At 50.2% G+C, this 20,199-nt stretch overlaps 1 protein-coding gene across 1 annotated transcript in view; it reads left to right on the plus strand.

Moving 5' to 3' along the window:
* Window positions 1–9,308: 9,308 nt before the first annotated feature.
* Window positions 9,309–20,199, plus strand: part of BIN3 (bridging integrator 3) — a 47,417-nt gene continuing 36,526 nt past the window's right edge. Inside the window, exon 1 of the mRNA XM_003793971.3 lies at window positions 9,309–9,410. Within this exon, the coding sequence (XP_003794019.1) occupies window positions 9,403–9,410 (8 nt within the window). The 5' untranslated portion in view covers window positions 9,309–9,402. The remainder of the gene's footprint in view (window positions 9,411–20,199) is intronic.

Raw genomic sequence — 20,199 nt, forward strand, 5'->3', positions numbered from 1 at the left:
ATGGAACCACTGTCTGGTGAGGCAGCAGCAGGAGCCCAGAAGGCTCAGAATCTCTGCCTTCTCGTCCTTCCTGAGAATTCCTACAGCTGCTGGGCCTCTGTTTTTGGATTTTAGCCCCAAACCCACCATCTAAGCCTCTGCCTCTCCCACTGGGGCCTCATCTTAAGGTCTCATCTTAAGGCCTCAGGAAAGGCCTCTCTTAAGGTCCTAGAACCTCCTTCCTTCTTCTCATCCCCAAAACCAAGTGTGCTCCTCCCCATCCTCCTCCCAAACTCTGCCTGGAACCAGCGGCCCCTCCCTGCCGGCACGCCCTCCTGCCCTTATCTCAAGCATCACCCATTTATTCCATCCCTCACCCCACTGCAGCGTCTGCTGGGTTACCCAACCACCCCTAGGTCAAGCCTGTGTCGGGTGAGTTGAGTCACTACCTCCATCTCCTCCCCAACCCTCCCAGGTCTCAGGGCTTGGTCTGGTTTAGCAGGCTGGGAAGGAAGGTTCCATCCCTTCCACGTAGGTAGCCTCCAAAGCCCTGTGGGCCTCCTGAGACCAAGATTTTCCTGGTATTCGGCCTAACTTTGTCTTCTTTGGAACACCCTGTCACCAACTAGACCACCCAACAGCTCACCTGAGCTTGCTCACTGCCCATCTGCCGCCCCTCCTCCTTCTCTGACCAGTCATGGAAACTTGGACATAGCAATGAACCTCTCTGAGCCTTGGATGACACATCTGTAAAGTAGGGATAATAATATCTCTCCTGCCTCAAGGCAGGACACTGGGCCAGCTAATTTCCCAAGGTCCTCTTCCAGTTCTCCTACGCCTGCTCGTCCTCAGCTAGCTCTCTCTCCCTTACTTTTAGAGTCAATGCCTCATCTGTAGGCACTTAGGATTCTGAGGTCACTGCGTCCATATTCTCTGTGCCAACAGCTCTCCCCTTGGCTCCTAATTCTTTCCCACCCACACCTTCCCACTCTTGGGGTCTCAGCAAGTATGACAGCCACCACATAGGCCTGCAGAAAAATGCCCCAGAAGTCTAGGCCACCACTTCCTTCTCTGCTCTGCCCCACATAGTGTCCAGGGAAGCACAGAGATTGGACAGCAAAGCCTAGATTCTATCCTCTGTGCACACAGCTTCTGGAGCTGGCAGGACCCTCAGCAGTCTTCCTGGGTACAGCCCGGGTGACACGGCTCCTATCTTTGCATGCACCCTGCACACACACACATGCGGCAGTTCTCCCACAGGCACACGCTCTCCTGCTTCCCTCCCCCTCTGGCTCGCTCTGCGCTGTGCTCCCAGAACACACCCTCCCAGCCCACCAATCCTACACGCTGGCTTCCCAAGCAGCAGCTCAAGAGTCTCCCAGTTCTCTGCTTGCTCCGACTCCTCCACCTGCAAAGGGTGGGCCCCATCCTCCCACAAGACAGAGATGCCTTAGCTTCTCTAGGCCTGCCTCTGTGGGGAGGGTCTCTGCTGGTTTCTCCTAACACCTGTCTTCCACAGCCCCTCACCTCCCTTTGCCTCCAGGGAAAAGCGCTGGAGGCCCCCACGGCCAGGCAGCCCACCCCAGCAGCTGGGAGAGGACAAGAAGGAGGCGCTGTGGGTTCCTTTCCCTGAGACTCCTAGATTTTGTACCAAAATGCAGGGTGTGCTCCTGTTTGCATTTTTTTTTTTTTGTTTCCTTTCTGAAAATAACCATGAAACTATCATTTCCTCCCACTGCCTCTTCCCTATCTTATTTGGATTAGCAGAGTTGCTGGGAGAAGTGGTTTGGAGCCACTGGCAGCCTCCTCCTCTGACCTGGGTCCAAAGAATTCCCAGGTAGTTTTCGAGCAGGCCTGCAAATGGGCGCTGGGTGCCATGGGGTTGGGGGAAGGAGTGTGGACCCGGGGCTCTGGGGTCACTGCAAACCTCCAGTCAGAGAGGTCTGCAGTGCATTCCCAGGTTGGCAGGTACTGAGAGCAACCTCCGGCCTGCTGCTCCCCGAGCTATAGCTTCTGGGGATGTGGGGGGGGGGGTGCTAGGAGCCCCTCCCCTGGCAGACAGGAGGGAAACTGTAGTGTGCAAGTTCTCAACGTGGGAGGGGCAACACAGAGGAGTCTGCACTTATACAAGAAGAAAAATGGGGTGCCTGCTAGGAGGGGGTGTTTCTCTTCCTCCTTTTTGTTTTCATTCAATTCTTCTCCTCTGATGTGGCCATTCTGGGCCTTCACACAGCTCAGTAAGATGTAAGCCTGGAAAGAAGCCAGGTTGGGGGGACACCAAGTGTCTTCAGGGAACAACCCACTGAACCCCACCATCTGCCTACAAGCCTGAGCTCCCTATTTCTCTTCCCTCTCCCTGAGTGACGACCCTGCTATTGGCATTGCCAGTCTTGGAGCCTGGGAATTTGCAGCTTCATGCCAGGCTAGGGATGGCAGAGGCTGAGACAAAGAGCCAAGGACCGGAGTCGCTAGGCCTGGCCCTACCAGGCACAGGGAGTCAGTGCCCCCAGGACCCTGACCATCCACACTTGGCCTCCCCTCCCTCCTGCTGTATGCCTTCTCTGGGGAGTCCCTCCTGATCAGTCCAGAGGTACCACAGGCCAGGGCTGGAGGGTGGCAGCTGGTCTGGCCTCAGTGGCATCCTTGGCTCCTCACTCCTCCAGCAGTGAGACTCTCTCTCCACATGTCCCCTGGTGCCGGCCGCCATCTTTCATATGACCAGATTTAGTGCCCTGTGCCCATCCAATTTCTCTAGGTCCCCTGAAAGGTTATCCTTTTCCTCTGGACTCCCCAAAAAGCAGAGGTCTTGGCATGAGATCCTTCCCCAGTTCTGCGGCCCTTCCCACAACACATCCAAGACTCCCAGCCCTCAGCACTGCCCCTTCCTCCTGGAGGGACCCTTCCTCCCCGGCGAGACCCTTCCCATCCCCCACCCCTTGTACTAGGCTGAGCTACTGGGCTATTTGGGGCATTGCAGGCCCTGTGGTGTAATCAGTGCCCAGGGATAATTGCCACCTGCCCTACTGGTGTCTGGGGGCTGTCTCGGCCACAGCAGCAGGGGGTGGACACTGGGCAGCCAGGTCTGGAGCAAGGTCAGACTAGGGCAGCCCTGCCTGCTCCCCAGGTCTGCTGTTCCTCACTCATGGGAGCTGCAAGGATTCCCTAGGGAAGCTTGTGCTCCTGGGAGCTATTCTCACTTGGATCCAAGGCATCCTGTGGTTCAGCCAGGGGTGAACAGCTACCCAGCCAGGGGACAAAAGTCCTGAGGCCACTCTACTCATCTACAATCAGCCTGAACCCTGTCCTCTGGTACTGCTGTCTGAGATCAGGGGACACCCTCGGGCTGCTGACCTCTGGGTGATGCAATAGCCAAAGCAAGAGGGACTTGGGTTTGACCTTCATCCTCCCAAGCTCCTGGTCCTTCTTCAGGGAGTCAGCAAGGGCTATTGAGGTAAAAGGAGAGTGAATCTTCCACAAATGCTAACTCCCTCACTCTTCGCTACTTTTCTACTCCAAAGCAGTTAGACAGCCTGGGGTTAAACACCTGTTCTTCTCACTTGGCCAACACTATGACCTTGGACAATTAGTTCAGCCTCAGTTTCCTTATCTGTAAAAAGGAGAAAATCTGAGAAGCTGCCTCACCAAGTGACTGTGAAGAATACATTACCTAATACATGTGAAATGCTTTGCCCAGTGCCAACAGACTCTACAATGGCAGTTATTATTACTGGGAACTGCAAGGGCAAAGAATGGGGGGTGGGAACCATCCATACACCAGTTGTAGGACACTCAGAAAACCAATGGGGGGCTGAGGGGATAAACCACACAGCAACCTCAGTCCTCTATTGCAGCCATGGCCCTGGAACTGGGAGGAGTATCTCACAGGCCTCCTCCCTTTGGGAGGACCTGACGTATCTCTCTTGACCTCATTTCCTCTAAGGTGGCACCACATATGCTTTTAGAGGACAGAGAAACCCAAACACCTGTGGATATTTCATTTTCAAAAGAGAGTCAGCAGGAGGAAGACAAAATGAAGGATTCTGATCTTGGGAGACGAGATGTAGAAATAAAAATACGTTTCCATCTTTTTCTTTACTGTCATCGTGAAGAAGTTATCTGTCCTAATACTTGAAATTCTTCATATAAATATTCATGGCCCTGCCTCTTGCAAGGCTTCTTAGACGAATGTCTGCTCTCCAGAGTGGAGCAATGTTGGGGGCGGATGGGCTGAAGGGCTGGGCCAAAGACCAAGACTCTGTCCCTGAAGCAGCCCAGCTCCACCCCTCCTCACCTCAGTGCTGTCCCCAGCAAGGCCCAGAGTTCCTACCTCTGGCACCCTGGGCCAATAGGCCAGACAGGGAGAGCTCCTCAGCTCTCATCTCCCATGAGCACCAAGATGAGGGCAAAAGCCACACTGGGTAGGAAGGTAAGCCCCAAGTGCTAGGTACTGTCCCCTGGAGACGGAGGAACAGGGACAATACCCAAGTGTGGGGAAGAAGAAAGACATGGCTCCTGCCAGGAGACCCTCAACCCCAGTCAGAGCCCTGGGGGCCCAGGCCAAGGCAGCAGCTCTTAGCTACACCATGGCCTGGGTACCAACCCCACATCACAGCCACCATGGACCCCACCATGGGAGTCACATCTTCAGTGACTTCCTCTGACTTTGCCTTCCTGGGGGTACCCTGGACCTACCTAGAGGAACAGACCACCTAGACCCCACCCAGAACCTCAGGAGACATAGGCTCAGAGGTCCTCCTGCCACTTCTCTCTAGTGGACATCTCCTACTATGAGTCTGGGACCACCTCCAAGCCAACCCATCAGAGGCTGCCCAGCTTGGACCTAGCGCCCTCCACACCCCTGGGCAGCCCTTGGCCCGATGCCCGGGGAACATATCGTCCGGGGGGATTGTTTTCCCTCCTGGGTGCACTCTCTCTCACTCGCGTCTCCTCCCTGGGTTCTGTGAGCTAATCAGAGAGAAGGAGGGGGAGGAGGGGGTGCTGCTTGCCTTCCCCGTTATCTGCAGCAATCCACGGTGACTAATGCTCCCAGTTGGTAAAAAGGCAGTGTAATCAAAACACTTTTTTTTTTTTAGTCCTTAAAGTTAGTCATTCTCCCAGAGTGGAGGAAAAAAAAAAAACCACAGCAGGCTCCATGAAATGCAAGCTGAGAGGCTTGCACTGCTGGGTGGTACCAAAGCATTGGCCCTGGCAGCTCCCTGCGGGTCTGAGGCTCAGGGCCCTCCTCCTCTGGGTCCTTGGCTGTCCTTCCTCCACACCCTTGTTTGTTCTTGCTTTTCCCAACATCTGGGCTGTCTGATCCCTGAAGGACTTCCATGCCAAGTCAGGAGCTGCCCTTTTCTCTCACCCTGCCAGGTGCTGCCACCTGCTGGCCCTGAGCCTCCCAGGCTGGAGGAAGCATATAAAAGCTCCCAGAATGAGGCCCAGGCCAGGCACCAGGTCAGATCTTGTTAGGTGCCTGGTCACGTGCCATCCTCCCTTCGCCCCCAACCTAGCCATTTGGTGTCAGAGCTTCTTTCTCTGGTTCTTTCTGCCTATTGGCTTCTGACCCCACTGTGCCTTGATGGCACCATGGATTGCCAGAGGTGGCAGGGACCATGAAGGGGTGGTGGTAAACTACAGTAGCAAAAAAGCATAAGCATTGGATCCAGGTTGCCCAGGTTGGAAACTCCACTTCACCACTTCATGGTTGTGCTTCAGCTCCTACATCTATAAAATCAATAATAATAATAATAGCACCTACCTCACAGGGTTGTGGTAAAGTTTAAATGTGAACTGCTTAGAATAGTGCCTGACATGTTGTGAGTACCCGATTATTAACTCATAAAAATAAAAAACAGATAATAAAATGGAGTATCTACCATCACACCCAATTACTTGTCCAAGGCAGACATTACTAGTCGATCACAGAACTTGCCCACCAATGGTAGAGTTCCTGGAAGCCTCAACACAGCACTCCAGGCAGCTAGTGACAAACGATCCAAGTTGGCACACTAGATGACACCCACTTGCCATCCTAGATCTAACCTAGATCTTTCACATTGAAGTCAAGGAAGATGAGGCCCAGAGGAGGAATGGGACTTCCTCAAGCCACGTAGAGGCAGAAGCAGGGTTCAGATAGGAATTCCTGGCCCTGACTCCTGCTTGCCAGCTAAGCTTCTGATGTATCACTTCACCCTGACCTTTAAATGATTGCTTTGGGCTTCCTGCCCCTGGAAAATCTCTTCCAGGTATCTTCTATCACCCTGCATGCTTGCTCTACCTCCCATGCCCTTGGCCCCGGACTGCCCAGGAACTTTTGTTCTGAGGCACCTGCCGAACAGGTGCAGAGGGGGAGATGAAACCACTTAGAAACCTACAGGCCGGGGTGTGCTACAGGAGCCTTCTGAGGCACAAAGGTCTTCATGGCTACAAGGGAGCTCTGCTCATCTCATTCAGCCATAGCCTGGTGCTGGTAAAGCCCTTGCCAGCCCAGGCCCTGGTTCTGGGAATCCTTGCTCTCCACATGTCAAAGGCCAGTGTGGCAAGAGAGTATGGGCCAGCCCTACACTCAAGACAGGAAAGGCTGAGAGAGGGTGGGGTGTGACAAGCCCAGAGGTAGGGTCAGTGAGGGGCACCCACTTTCCAATTTCTGAGTAAAACGCCCCAGGGAGAGGTCAGAGCTGATGCCAGAGCAGCTTCTGCTGCAACTTTCCCTCCGGTAAACAGCTTTGTCCCCAAAGTGGACCTCTGTCACCTGAACACTTTTCAAACTCGGACTTCTGGGGAAGAATCAGTATTTCTCAGGCTTGGGAATAGGAGCCTTTACCCAAGGTGTCTTGTCTCTCAGCTTCTAGAAACCCACTTTGCTTTTTCTCCATTATTCCCCTGCAAGGGTATGATTAACCTGTGTTGTTCTGTCCTCTAGTTATAAATAAGAAAGATATCATTTCTGACCCTGCAGGCTCAGCTTTGCACAACAATGCGAGGTGCTTTTGTGTCCCCATGTCAGCTTCCCAGGGATCAATGCCACATGGCATGGCTGGCTTATGGAAGGACACTGACGGCAGGATGCCTGATTATCATCCTCAACCCAATGCCACTCTAGCTGAGCAAATGAGCCACAGGTGGGGAGACTACATTCAACCTAGGGCAGACACACTCCGGACAGACTCCTGGGAGGCCATCATTCTTCCCAGTAACCTCAGAGGTCTTGCTAACTACATGAAAGATGTGAGGTGAGCTGTAAACAGTGCAGCTCTAGTTAGACCTCAGGCTGGATCCTCCCCTCCAAGAAGATTCACATTTAGCTTCATCCCAAGATATCATCGATTCCTCAAACCTGCTCACTTCCCTGGGATTGCCTCTCTGTTCTCCTGCCTCCTCCATTCTATTTCTCAAGCACCTCTAGAGCAAATAAGACTGATGACTTAGGAACTCGAAATGCTGGCAGGTTTGGTTATGCTATATATGCACTCATCTTATAGACAGGAGGACCAAGGCCAGAAGGGGGATGTGACTTGTCTGAGGCTAGTCATAATGTCAAAGATGGAACTGGAGCTCTCTAAACTCTCAGTCCAGAACTCATCCATTCTAGCCCTCCAGGATGTGTCTGCTACCACCCCCACCTCCAGCCCTGAAACAGACTCCCCTAGGATATGGCAGCTGCCTAGGCTAATGCTTTTGAAAATATTTGTCACTGTGGGGCAATAACTGAAGGGGGCAGAACTTGGGGAAGGGAAAGCCATCTGCAGGTGCTAAAGGGTCAGGAGGCTCCTAAACACACAGCAGCCCCTCTGTCCACAGAGCCTCTGCAAAGCAGCAGGTACTGTCGCTCCTTAACCCACACTCTCTGCCCAGGCTGCCCTTTGGTGACTTTTCTCTTTCTTTGTACTTCAAGTCTGCTCTTGTGCTCATTTTTGTCCTTTTTCCTGAGCAAGAATGTAGTGATGAAGCTGATCTGTGTGATATTCTGGGGGACACACTCACCCACAGGAAAATCCTATTAATTCAGACTATAGAAGCTTCACAAGTGGAATCAGACACACAAACTAGAGACTATCCCCTGTGTCCCACCCGCTGAGCTTCCCTACTCTTCCGGGGTGAGCCCTCTACTCCACTGTTAGTGATTAGAACTAATAATACACATCTTCCACTCTAGGTCATGGCTTAGCTGCTCCCAAGTGAGTCCTGAAACACTTGAGGTCCATTTGAAGAACTCCTAAAGAGAAGGTCCTTGGTCCAGCAGTTACCAGCACTGGCCTCACTGTCTACTCTTCTCTCTTCTAGAACAGGGAGGCCAACTTGGCCCAAAACCCTAGGCACTTGTGAGGGACGAAAGCCCTGAATTCTGATTTTAGGACTGGAGTAAAATCATCTGCTTGCCTAGAGCTCAGGCCTCTTCTTAGCCAAGACGTGTTCCCTCTGCTTGGACCTTCCCTCCCCCTCAGTTTAGATTCACCTGCCTACCCCTGAGTGCACCTTCAGGACATGGCTTACACACGGTCTCCTCCCAGAAGCCTTCACTCAAACCCTGTGTGCAGCTTTGGGGGCCCCTTTTAGGCTGTCACCTTGTTCTCATCATGTATTATTATTATTTCCCATTTGTCTTTCCCTCTGGGAAAGTAGCTCTGAGAGAGCATAAGGAGAGGATGGATACTTCTTTTACACAGTCCTATGGGTAATATTCTCGAGGTTTGCATAGTACCTGGCTCAGTGTAGATTGCAGCTAATATTTGTTAACCGAAGGAATAGAAAGAATGGGAACATTCACATCGTTTGGGTTCTGTAGGGCACACGACAGTACAGACTGGAAGGCAGGGAGCCACCCTTACTCTGTCCCCTTTAGTTGAGTAAATCCATAGAACATTCCAACTTGAAAAGCACCTACTCTATTAATCTTAAGTGCCCTGCGCCATCTTAAAGAAGGGGGGAAATGGGTTGGTTTGTTAGTTACAGTCATGCTCGTGCAGGCTACAAAATTTAAAATATGCGAATCAGCATACAGAGAATCTAAGTCTTCCAAACGCATCTCCAGTGGCTCTCTCAACATCGGCAATTGCTTGCGCTGTCTCTGGATTAGAAACCACGTTAGATGAAGAAAGATGGTGGCAATAAACCTGTTAATGGCCTTGTATAGTCAACGAAAGAGAACGTTACAAGTCAGCGTTGAAAGCAGAAAAAAAGCCCCCAGAGGAGCTCTAGCCTCCACTCCAGGCCAGAGCCAGAGGGTTGCCAGCAACAGAGATTCCGCAGAGAACACCTGGCAGCGAAAGAGTTAGCGCGGGAGCCCCGCCCTCGGACCGCCTTTTCCGGGCTGCGGGGGAGGGCCCTACGTCACTTCCTGGAGACTAACTGAATCCGGAAGTGATCCCAGAGGACCGACTTGCAGCTGAGGACCCCGGCGGCAGGCCCAGGTTCGGGACCATGAGCTGGTGAGTGAGGCCCGCGAGCCGGGGGCTGCTGATCCCCGGTCCCGCGGTGGGCTCGGCCACTGCGTCAGTGCCCGCTCTTCCCGCACGACCCCTCTGCCCCAGAGCAGGGCCCGACAGCCTGTGCTTGGGGTCGTCCAGGGGACCCGTCTTCTCCAGCGCTTTCCCTGAGTCGGCATCCCTCAGCAGGACTCTCAGGCAGAAGGGCCGGGGGGTCCTCCTACCCTGGGACTTAGCGTCTGACTCCTGTTTTGCCCGACCCGTTTATTCCCAACTCCTTGAAATGAGGGACTTCCTTATTCCCTCCCGGTTTAAATATCCGTTGAGGTGGAGTCGGTGTCTTCTTTCTTCTCTGTGGGCATCTGTCTGCTGCGCCCATCCGCCCCGGAGCTGTGGCCCTTACTCTGGCAGTCTGGGTCCAGTTCACTGATGAAAACCCACTCATTTTTAGATAATAGCCCATTGCACCACTTAACAGTCTCCAAAAGCCACCACTTGCTCCTTTTTTGTAAGGGGCCAGAATTACACCCCCTCACCCACCCTCACAGGATGGGATTGCACTAGTTTTAATCATTCCCAGGGCCATTACCCTCTACCTTCCCCCTAAATAGACATGGTGAAGCTTAGACATTGTGGGTGCTGTTACACTATGAGCAAAGAAGCTAGAGAATCTTAGAGAAGCAATGGAATCACAGCTGCAGTTGCTGCAGAACTGTGTGATACTTGACACGTAGTAGGCATTTCATAATGTTTAATGGTTGATTTATTATGTAAGACTCCATTTGCTTAAATGGCGATCGCTCTTTGTGGCTCTGCACTATTTACATTCATAGGAGAGAACTGTTGCTGGCCTGCCTTAGAGGATGCCAATACCAAGGACCTTACCTAATCAGAGACCTGCATATCCACAAGCCCAGACCTCAGGGTATTCAACTGTTATGTACTTGTATGAATAAATTGACCTCTAGAGAGGTACAAGACAAATCAACCCTTTTGAAATCCAACTTCCATTGACATAGAGAACACAGTTTGCCACTCTGTCCTACAAGTCTAGCCTGTCTGTTTATACAGAGTGCACAATAACCAGTTATGAATGAAGAGACTAGAACATACATCAGTGGCCATCCAACATTTGGCTATCAGTGGAGACTAAGCTCTGGCCACAAGCAACTGATGTCAGTCAGTGTCAATGGTAACTCTCTAATGTAAAATTTAAACCATTTCTATCCCCTTCCCCACCTGCTGCGTAGACTAAGATTGATGGGCAGATGTCAGCCATTCTGGGCCAGCACGTGGAGGGAAGCCCGAAGCAATTCCCTAATAAGCTCCAGCAGGAGCTGCTCCTTGTCCCTCCACATTGTGCTCCAGGAAGCCAATAGCGGACTAGAGCCTTAAAAAGCTAACTTCCCTGTCTTGTTACAGCTGGTCAGTGATGGGCAAAGTAGCGATTTTTTAATTCCCTTTCCTAGAAGATTTACTTCCTTTAAGTGGCAGCCTGGGTCCCCCAGTCCTGTTTTGGAGACGTCCTCCTGCTTGCTGCATCTTGAATCTTTGGAGTTCTCATGCCTAATTTTTCAAATTAAAAAGGCAGAAGGTACTGGTGCTTTGTGTTTCTTAGTTTGGCATTTACTGAATCAAACTTTTCTTCACAAATTGGGAGAAGACTAGGGGAGAAACCACTGAAGGCAGTTTTTCCCTGGGTGATCTGAGGCAAAGCGGTTCCACCTCCCTGGCAGAAAGTTTCCTTTCTGAAAAACTAGTAGTCTATTTCCTAAAGCCTATAACATTGGAGAGAATTGAAATTGACAACTAACAGACTTGCAAGAGCTGAGATTTTTGTCTAGTAGAACTAATTTACCAGTACATGGCACATCTTGGTACCTCCTTGGATTGAGAGTCACAACCAAAAGGGTGGCTTTGTCCCTCAAAGCTGAGATGCCTTTCTTTTTCTCCTTGGCTTCTACGTCATCTCTTGCGTGGACCCTGACCCTCTCCCCCTGAGAGGGGAACAGCACCGGCGCCTGGGCACACAATCGCACTCAGTTCCCAGCTCAATGGCTGGCAAGGGGACCAGGGCTGGGTCCTCTGAATCACTCGCAGAGCGGTTTTCCTGCTCCCAGAATGAATTCCTCCATTCATGTGATATTGGAATTCTCAGCACGGGAAGAGACCAGAGTGACGTAGAGCCATCATGGGAGGCTCATGCCCAAGGTCAAGTTCACCAAGTACATGGGCTATGCCAGCCATCGTTAAATCAGGCCTAGGGGCACATGGCTCATGGTCCCTAGAGAGTAACCATTGTTCTCAACTAGGCTGGGCTTTCAAAATGTCACAGTGAGAAATGTCCAACATTGATGCCCTTTGCACACTGTGGACTTTGCATGAAGAGTGAGAGGCCTTTGTTCTCTGCTTCCTCTTTGCAGGCAACCCGCCTACCCCGTTTGTTTAGTGGGCACCTGTTGCCTTTCCACACCAGCTACTCAGCCACTCAGCCACCCAGCCACACATCTGCCTTTCAGTGAGGTGGCCCAGTGGTCTGGCCTACTAGGAAGAAGGCATTTGATAATCAGCAGAATCACTTCTTGGCCCCAGGCCAAATACTTCTCTCTCCCCCTCCCTCTCCCTACCCGCTTCCTGTGTGTATATATGTGTCATAATCATGGTATGGAGAGAAAATTGTGTAGAATTATGAATAGTGAGCTGAACCTAGCTTAGCCATCTCCAGGAATTGTAGCCTCCCCTGGAACCACACACCTTGATCATCTTAGGCTTAGTGATGAGGAATGAGGAGTGCTGGAGGAAATACTCCTATGCTGAGGGCCCAGGGGCTCTACTGAGAAGGAAGGAGATTAGAGGCAGCGCAGAGCAGCTCCATAGGTGTTAGAGTGCTCCGTTCAGGCCCTGGTTCATTTGTTCCCCGTGTGGCCTGGCCAAGCACTCAACCTCTCTCTGTCTTATTTTCTTTATATGTAACACAGGATGGGTAACTGTAGCTGACACTTTGCCACCCAAGTCTCCTGTGAAAAGAATGGAGACTCTCTGTGGATATGATCGTTTTCTGACTCTTCTGGACTCTTCTACCTCTACCTGCCCCTTAAATATCGGTATTCTTTAGGGTAATTTTTTTTCCTTTCTCTTCGTACCCTGTATACCCTCGCCATCATCTTCAGTCAGATAAAGGGCTGACTCTGGACCACTCTGGCTTGTGTGGCCCTCCTGCATCTAGCTGTCCCTCTCTATTCCTGTTCGTGCAATTCTCTAAGCCGTCCTTGCTTTCTCTTGCCCTTGCTCCTTTGTTCTGTGTGCTGTGCTTGAAATCCTCCTTCATTCAAACCCCCACTCTCCACTTATCCTTAAAGAGTCAGGCCAAGCCTCCTGAACCACTCCCTGCCACACTGCACTGGGTGCCCCTCTGACCATGAGCATCTGAGCTCAACTGGTAGCTTTACTTATCTTTGGGTTATTACTTGTCCAGGGGTGATTGTGTTACTGTTCTGTGGATCGACAGTGTGGAGACTGTCTCTTGATCATTGCTGTTTCCTAGCACTATTCCTGGCAGTCAGGAAGTGTTTATTAAATGTATGAATGAGGACTGTTCTCTCATTTACTGACTTGTCTCAGCTCAGAAAAAGTTTTCATATGAAAAACGTGTGAAACCGACAATCCACTCCCTACAATGAGAGCCTCTAGAAGTACTGTTGTTAAATAGACTGACAGAAGTGGCTTTCAGGTCAGGCTGTCTCTAGTTGCTTCTCCCCACCCATCTCTGTTTCCTCTGCCCCCAACAGACTGCTCTGATGGGTTCACCCTGCACATCCATAGCGCTTCTCCTTTGTCACTTCTGCATTCTTCCAGATCAATCACACTCCTGTCTCCCAAATCAGCTCCATGGAAACAGGAACTGCAACTTCTAAATCTTTGTTCACACTGCTACCCCATGCCTGGTGGGCATCTAGTAGGTGATTGTTAAATGCATGAACAGAATATAAGGAGAGTTGGGTAAACTTCTGGGTCCAATAGAACTGTCTATTGAGTTCCCAGTACTTTCTCAGTGGAGTCTCTTCTCTCTGTCTTGCCATTGCTCTTGAATTTGCATCATGCGCCTAGCTTTCTGAAGGACCTTCCCATCCACTGTCTGACGTCGCCCTCTCATCTGCCTATGGAAGTCCAGGGTGTGGGTCCTCTTGGCATTCACTCAGTGAGTACCTGGCACAACAGGAGAGAAAACTTGCATCTCCTGGGGGTTCCGTCATTTGACCAAGAATATTACGAAGTAGAAGACTACTCCCAAGCTGACCGGGTCCTGAAGGAAGGTGTTGCCCTTTGATAGGACGTGTTGACACTAGCAGGTTGGTACAGAATCACAGGAAGCTATCAGTTTTCACAAGAGAGAGAAGAAATCCTAGCGCCCTGCAGACCCCTCTGTGTACTGTAACCATCTCAGCTTCTTTCTGTTTTGGGCCCCGTGCCTGGGGCAGCCTCCCCACTCATGTCACCTGTGACCTCGGACAGGCCACACTCTCCCCAAGCTTTACCCTCTCTCTCGAGAGCATGGCAGTGCCTAGAAGACTGGGCCCCTATAAGGAGCCTGTGAGATTCTGTATATTGTGACCTTGCTTAGGGCACAAAAGTAAAACATCTCAGTCTCCTTTAAGGTGTTGGTAATGAGAGGAAAAGGAAATCCTTCCAGATCTTGAAGCAGCTGGAAGAGCCAAGTTTGTTCAGTCTCACAGCAAGTTAGTCAAGAGTGTTTTCTTACGCAGTCTGTTGAGGTTGTCTCTAGAGTTGACAGTTAAGCCATTAGAATAGTTTTCCAAAGCCCAATATTTTACTGCCCAGCATAGTGCAATGCCCATAGGTGGCACTCGCAGATATTTGTTGATTTGATGCTTATTAAACATTTCTAATGTGCAGACCTCTGTGCTCCGTGTTGAAGGCCATTTAGAAGGCTGTAAGAGTAGATCTCTATCTTCAGCCAGCGTATGGGAGGTGCTAGGGATTCAAAGGAAGGACAGCTGGGCACAAATGTCAGCATGGCATCATCAGAAAGACCTCAAGTAGGAGATGTGATTTAACTGAACCTTGACGGAGCAAATGCGTGCTATTTCAGGGGAAGTGAGGGAGGCGTGCAGGTTAGAATCACGGCGCGAGGAAGGTGTGTGGAGACAATGCGTCAAGAGCATTCGCTGCTGACCATCAGGAGGCCAGTCTGGTGTAGGAAACAGCGGTTTGGGCAGAGGCTTCACTGATGAGTGTTGGCACTCCAGCCTGGGGCTATACTGTGTAGTGTTTTTAGCCATGCTGAGGACTTGAAATTAAGCCTAGGCTTTTGAAAATTGAAGGCTTTTGAGCAGGGAAGTGGCATGGCAAAAAGCAATGATTTAGTCAGATTATTTTGGCAGTGACCTGCAGGATAGCTCAGGAAAGAGAAAGAACAGAGCCAGGGAGGCTAACTTGGGTCGGAGCTTCCAAAATTTTTTGACCACAGCCTGCAGTTAGAAATACCTTTGACATCACAACTTACGCACACATGCTCTCTTTTATACTTGAAATAAACGTTTCACACACAATGTGTGCAATGCACTCTGATACCTTAATTTCAGAGGTATCAGAGTGCATTGTAATGGGAAGCAGTCTAAAAGATCTGTGAGTAATAGGTGTTATGCACGGACCCCAGTTTGAAAAACACCTCTCTAGGACTGTCATTATAAATATTCACTCCAGCCAACAAAGATAGGACTGTTTATTTATTTGGTTGTTTTGCTGGATTATAAGAAGAAGCACAGAAGGGGCCGGGCACGGTGGTGCAGTGGCTTACTCCTGTAATCCTAGTACTCTGGGAGTCCAAGGCAGGTGGACTGCCTGAGCTCAGGAGTAAGAGACCATCCTGAGCCAGAATGATACCCTGTCTCTGAAAAAAAAAAAAAAAAAAGGAAAAAAAACTAGCTGGGTGTTGTGATGGGCGCCTGTAATCCCAGCTACTCTGGAGGCTGAGGCAGGAGAATCACTTGAGCCCAAGAGTTTGAGGTTGCTGTGAGCTGTGATGCTAGGGCACTCTACCAAGGTGACAAAGTGAAACTGTGTCTCAAAAAAAAGCACACAAGGAGAAGGGGCAGCTGCAAAGAGCACCGGCTGAGTCCTTTATAAGAACTTATTCCCGGCTCGGTGACTGTGGCTCAAGCGGCTAAGGTGCCAGCCACATACACCAGAGCTGGCAAGTTCAAATCCAGCCCTGGGCCTGCCAAACAACAACAACTACAACCAAAAAATAGCTGGCATTGTGGCGAGCACCTGCAGTCCCAGCTACTTGGGAGACCAAGGCAAGAGAATTGCTTAAGCCCAGGAGTTGGAGGTTGCTGTGAGCTGTGACGCCATGGCACTCTACCCAGGGGGACAGTTTGAGACTCTATCTCAAAATAAATAAATAAATAAATAAAAGAACTTACACTATAGATTTGAAAACTATTGTTACTTTCCCAAAAAGAACACCCAAGTGGACAAAAGCTTATACAAAGATTTGGTCTTATTAGTGATCAGGAAGAGCAGATTAAACTGACAATGAGATGCCATTTCATAGCCATCAGACTGGCAAAAATGTTCAAGTCTGGTAATGCCAAGTTTGTGAGGGTGAGAAGCAATGGAAACTCGAGTACAGTGTGTGGGGGGTGTAAACCAGAGATTTTGCAATTGGAGCTGAGCTGCAGCCACCTCTACAGTAGGGAAACTCCTGTGCCTGCGTGGCAGGGGACACACTAGGAATCTTTGCTGCACCATCGCGTAGATGCCTGGCAGCTGGAGAAGGGGGAAATACATTGTGATGTCTTTACATAATGAAATATTACGTAGTAGTTAAAAGGAGCGAAATAGAGCTATGTGTACTGATGTGAACAAATCTCAAAAATACGGCATAATGCTGAACGTAAACAGCTGGCTTCAGAATGATACATTTGACGTTGTATCATTTATGCCAAGTTTAGACCTGTAAAATAGCACTCCAATTTGCTTGTGGACTTAAATTGACGTAATACAAATATGAGAATAAATACTATCATAATTTCAGGGTACTGAATTTAGTATAGTAGTTGGTTACCTGAGGGTAACACGGAAGGAGAGAAGGAATGGAATCACAGTGTCATACTCAGGGAGCCTTAGCGGGATCTATACTGTTGTGTTGCTTAAAGAGTAGATCTGGCCTATATTCCCAGCACTTTGAGAGGCTATGGTGGGAGTTTTGCTTGAGGGTAGGAGTTTGAGATCAGTCTGGGCAACATAGCAAGACCCAGATGACTCTCCAGAAGCCCTGCCTGCCCCTAGCCCTCTATTTTTTTTCTCTGATTGTTGAGGTGGCCATAGTCTAAGAACAAAGAGAGAAAAATTTTTAATTTTTTAAAATTTATTTTCTTTAATAATTTTTTTTTAGAGGCAGAGTCTCCTTTTGTCACCCTCGGTAGAGTCCGGTGGCATCACAGCTCACAGCAACCTCCAGCTCTTGGGCTTAGACAATTCTCTTGCCTCAGCCTCCCAAGTAGCTGGGATTACAGGTGCCCACCACAACACCCAGCTATTTTTTGTTGCAGTTTAGCCAGGGCTGGGGCCAAACCTGCCACCCTCAGTATATGGGGTCAGGACCCTACTCACTGAGCCATAGGCTCTACCCCTAAAAAATAAATCTTTAAGAGAACATGGCTTACTGTTGGAATTTGACAAAGCTAGGTAGTGGGTACATGAGTATTTATATTATATTCTCTATCATCTTGGGTATGATATAATAGTAGATACAATATTTCACTATAGTTTTTATTTTATTTTATTTTTTGAGACAAGGTCTCACTATGTCACACTTGGTAGAGTGCGGTGGCATTACAGCTCACAGCAACCTCTTGGGCTTAAGCAATTCTTTTGCCTCAGCCTCGCAGTAGCTGGGACTACCGCTGGCCGCCACAATACCCAGCTATTTTGTTGTTGTTGTCATTGTTGTTTAGCTGGCCTGGGCCGGGTTCAAACCCAGCCCTGGTGTATGTAGCCGGCATCCTAACCACTGAGCTATGGGCACTGAGCCATATAGTTTTTATTTTTTAATTATCGCTAGGGCAGACCTCACTATCCATAGCCAAAAAGTACTTGTCCCCTTTGGCGGCCAGTAGGTAAGGATGACATGGGGAGGGGACCTAGAAATCAGGTTCCATTCTCAGCCTTCTACTCTCAGCTTTGCAGGAGTCAAACTTTCAGCAGGGAAGAGGAAAAGGTAGCGTGAGGGCTCTTTAAAATTCCTGGTTAGTAAGATAGAAGCAAAAGGGACATTGGAGATCACACAGCCGGTCTGATGCATCTCAGAGTCTGTCCGTGTCTAGGCCACTGCGAGCCCACCGGAGGAGGCCATTGGACATTTCTCTCTGGCTTGTGGTGTAAGCAGGACAAACCTCTCCCATCACAATGCCTGATGTTTCCCTCTTACAAAATGGGGAACGCCATTTCTACCCCTTCTTGTCTTACGGATTAGAATGAGAATAAGTGATAACTTGTCTGCCAAATATACAAGTTTCTTAAAGAGCTTCAAAAAAACATCAAAACTGCTGGCTTGGATTGCCTGTCCTCCTCTCTTTTCTTGACCTTTAGGTGCTCAAGCTTCTGTCACAAATCCTCTCACTGTTTAGGAGAAAGTCACCACTCAACTTTAGGCAGACATATAACTTGGGCCTGGTTGTGGGACATTATGATATGGGACAGCTGCTTGTCCTCAAAACAGAAAAACAAATCTCAAGCTCCCTAACCATTTGGAGGGGTAACTGCAAATCACCCCTTCTGGGCTTCAGTTTGATTGTCATCATCAAAATACCATCATCCCCCCTCCTCTGCACATCCCACAGGCAGCCTGCCGGAGATTGGGACTGTTTTAAACCTGAAACTCATTAGCCCTCAGACCTTATAAGAAGAGTAGATTGTTGCCCTAATTTATGGAAAAGGAGACAAAGGCACAGGCAGCTGAGGTCAGAATCTCACAGCTGGTAATTGGCAGGGCCAGGATTTGAACCCCAAACAGTCTGGTTCCACATCCCCCCTTCTCCAGTGCACGCACTCTGCTGTGGGGCCACTTTGCATAAGCAGTTGTGTGGGCAGCACCTACAGGGAATCGGTCAATAGTAGATGCTCAGTAAGGGTTGCTTTAATTAGGTGCCCGCCCAGCACTCACGTGACCTGACACTGTGTGATTCATTCTGTCTGCTTTTCCAGAGGTCAGCCTGGGAGCAACGGGGTAGGAGGGATCGTAGCTGAGCTTCATGGCCAAGTAACAAATCCAGCAAGTCGGAGCCATGCCTTTTATTTTTAAACACACACGTACCTCCTTGGCCTGATGGTGAGGCAGGGTTGTGTCCTGTGTGCTCTGGTTTTGGATCCTGACGGTTTAGGGAAGGACCAAGGTGGGGTCGAGGGCAGCAGCTGTAGGCACTAGAAGTGGATGAGTTCCAGCTCAGTCTGTGTCTCACTCGGATGGGGTCCCACACATCCTTGCTCAGGCTGAACTTTCCTTGGCCCTTTGGCGCTGTGGCCAGCTGGCCTTTCAGACGGGGAGGGAAACATCCAGCACGCAGCTGTTCCTCCGGAGCCAGATGACTCTCCATAAGCCCTGCCCGGCCCCAGCCCTCTCTTTTTTCTCTCCGATTGTTGAGGTGGCCGTAGCCTCAGACCAGAGCAGGCTGCAACCCAAGGATAGAGTAACAGAAGGATGGGGGAGGAGGGCTTGTCCTTCCAGCCTGCAGAAGCTGCTGCCTGTCGCCCACCTTCCTGCTCTTGCCGAGACAGTGACTCAGGCCCAGACCACTCCCTGGGGAGCCAGGACTTCAGCCACTACCAAGTGCCGCCTACTCTGCCCAGGCCTCCCTCATGCTCACCTCCCTCCCCCCAGAACCGTGGCTCTCTTGCCCAGCTCACAATATCAGAATGATACGGGGTGGGGTGGACTGAATCATTTCAGGGCTAGTTCCGCCCCCGGGCCAGGCCAGGCTGAAGCTCACTCACACCCAGTAGAAACAGATTCGGGGAGGCCAGAGACCAGGGAGGCATGGGTCGTGTCTTTCTACTCTTCTTTGTCATGGCAGTGGAGGACGCTCCAGAGAAGGCAGGGACTGAGTGGGGTGACCAGGGGATCCCCACCCAACCGCCATCTGGGCCTGCCTCTTATCCCTGCCTCTGCAGCAGAGGGGGTGAGGAAACAAAAGATTGAGAAACCCAGCAAATTGAAAATGCAAAAGAGCTGTTTTTGTAAACAGACATTACACAAGAGCAGGAGTTTTTTTGGAAAGGTTTTACTGAGACAGACAGAATTAGCCAACTGGCATCATGCTGCTAATAGAGATATTTACTGTTTGAAAAAGTATATTTGTAGCTTTGGAGAACATCCTGTTGACTTTTCTTTATTGTGAAAGAAAATAGAATCTTTTCCCCCTTTCCCTCTGTACACACAGAACTTTTTTTCTTCTTCGAGGTGGGGCATGTTGGGGGTTGGAGAAGGAGAGGGTTGAGGGAAATGTTTTCTCCATTTTGTTGCCGAGACCAAAATATCCCTTCTTCTGCCCTCTGGTGCTCGTATTTATGGATTGGCAAGCAGAACCGAGTTAGGACTCCTACTCCTCAGGGAGTCTGCGCAGAGCCCTCTTCATTTCTTCCAGCACGTAGATCTCCTCTGGGGAACAGACCCTGTCTCCTCCCTGAACCTCTACTGAGCCCCCCGTGCCAAGAGGAGAGGCTGAGGCCAGCAGGAGGAGGAGGAAGGATGGTCCTAAAGCCTAGCGGG

Source organism: Otolemur garnettii, unplaced genomic scaffold, assembly GCF_000181295.1.
Source record: "Otolemur garnettii isolate 467f Iridium unplaced genomic scaffold, OtoGar3 scaffold00074, whole genome shotgun sequence".
In the NCBI taxonomy this organism is placed as follows: domain Eukaryota; kingdom Metazoa; phylum Chordata; class Mammalia; order Primates; family Galagidae; genus Otolemur; species Otolemur garnettii.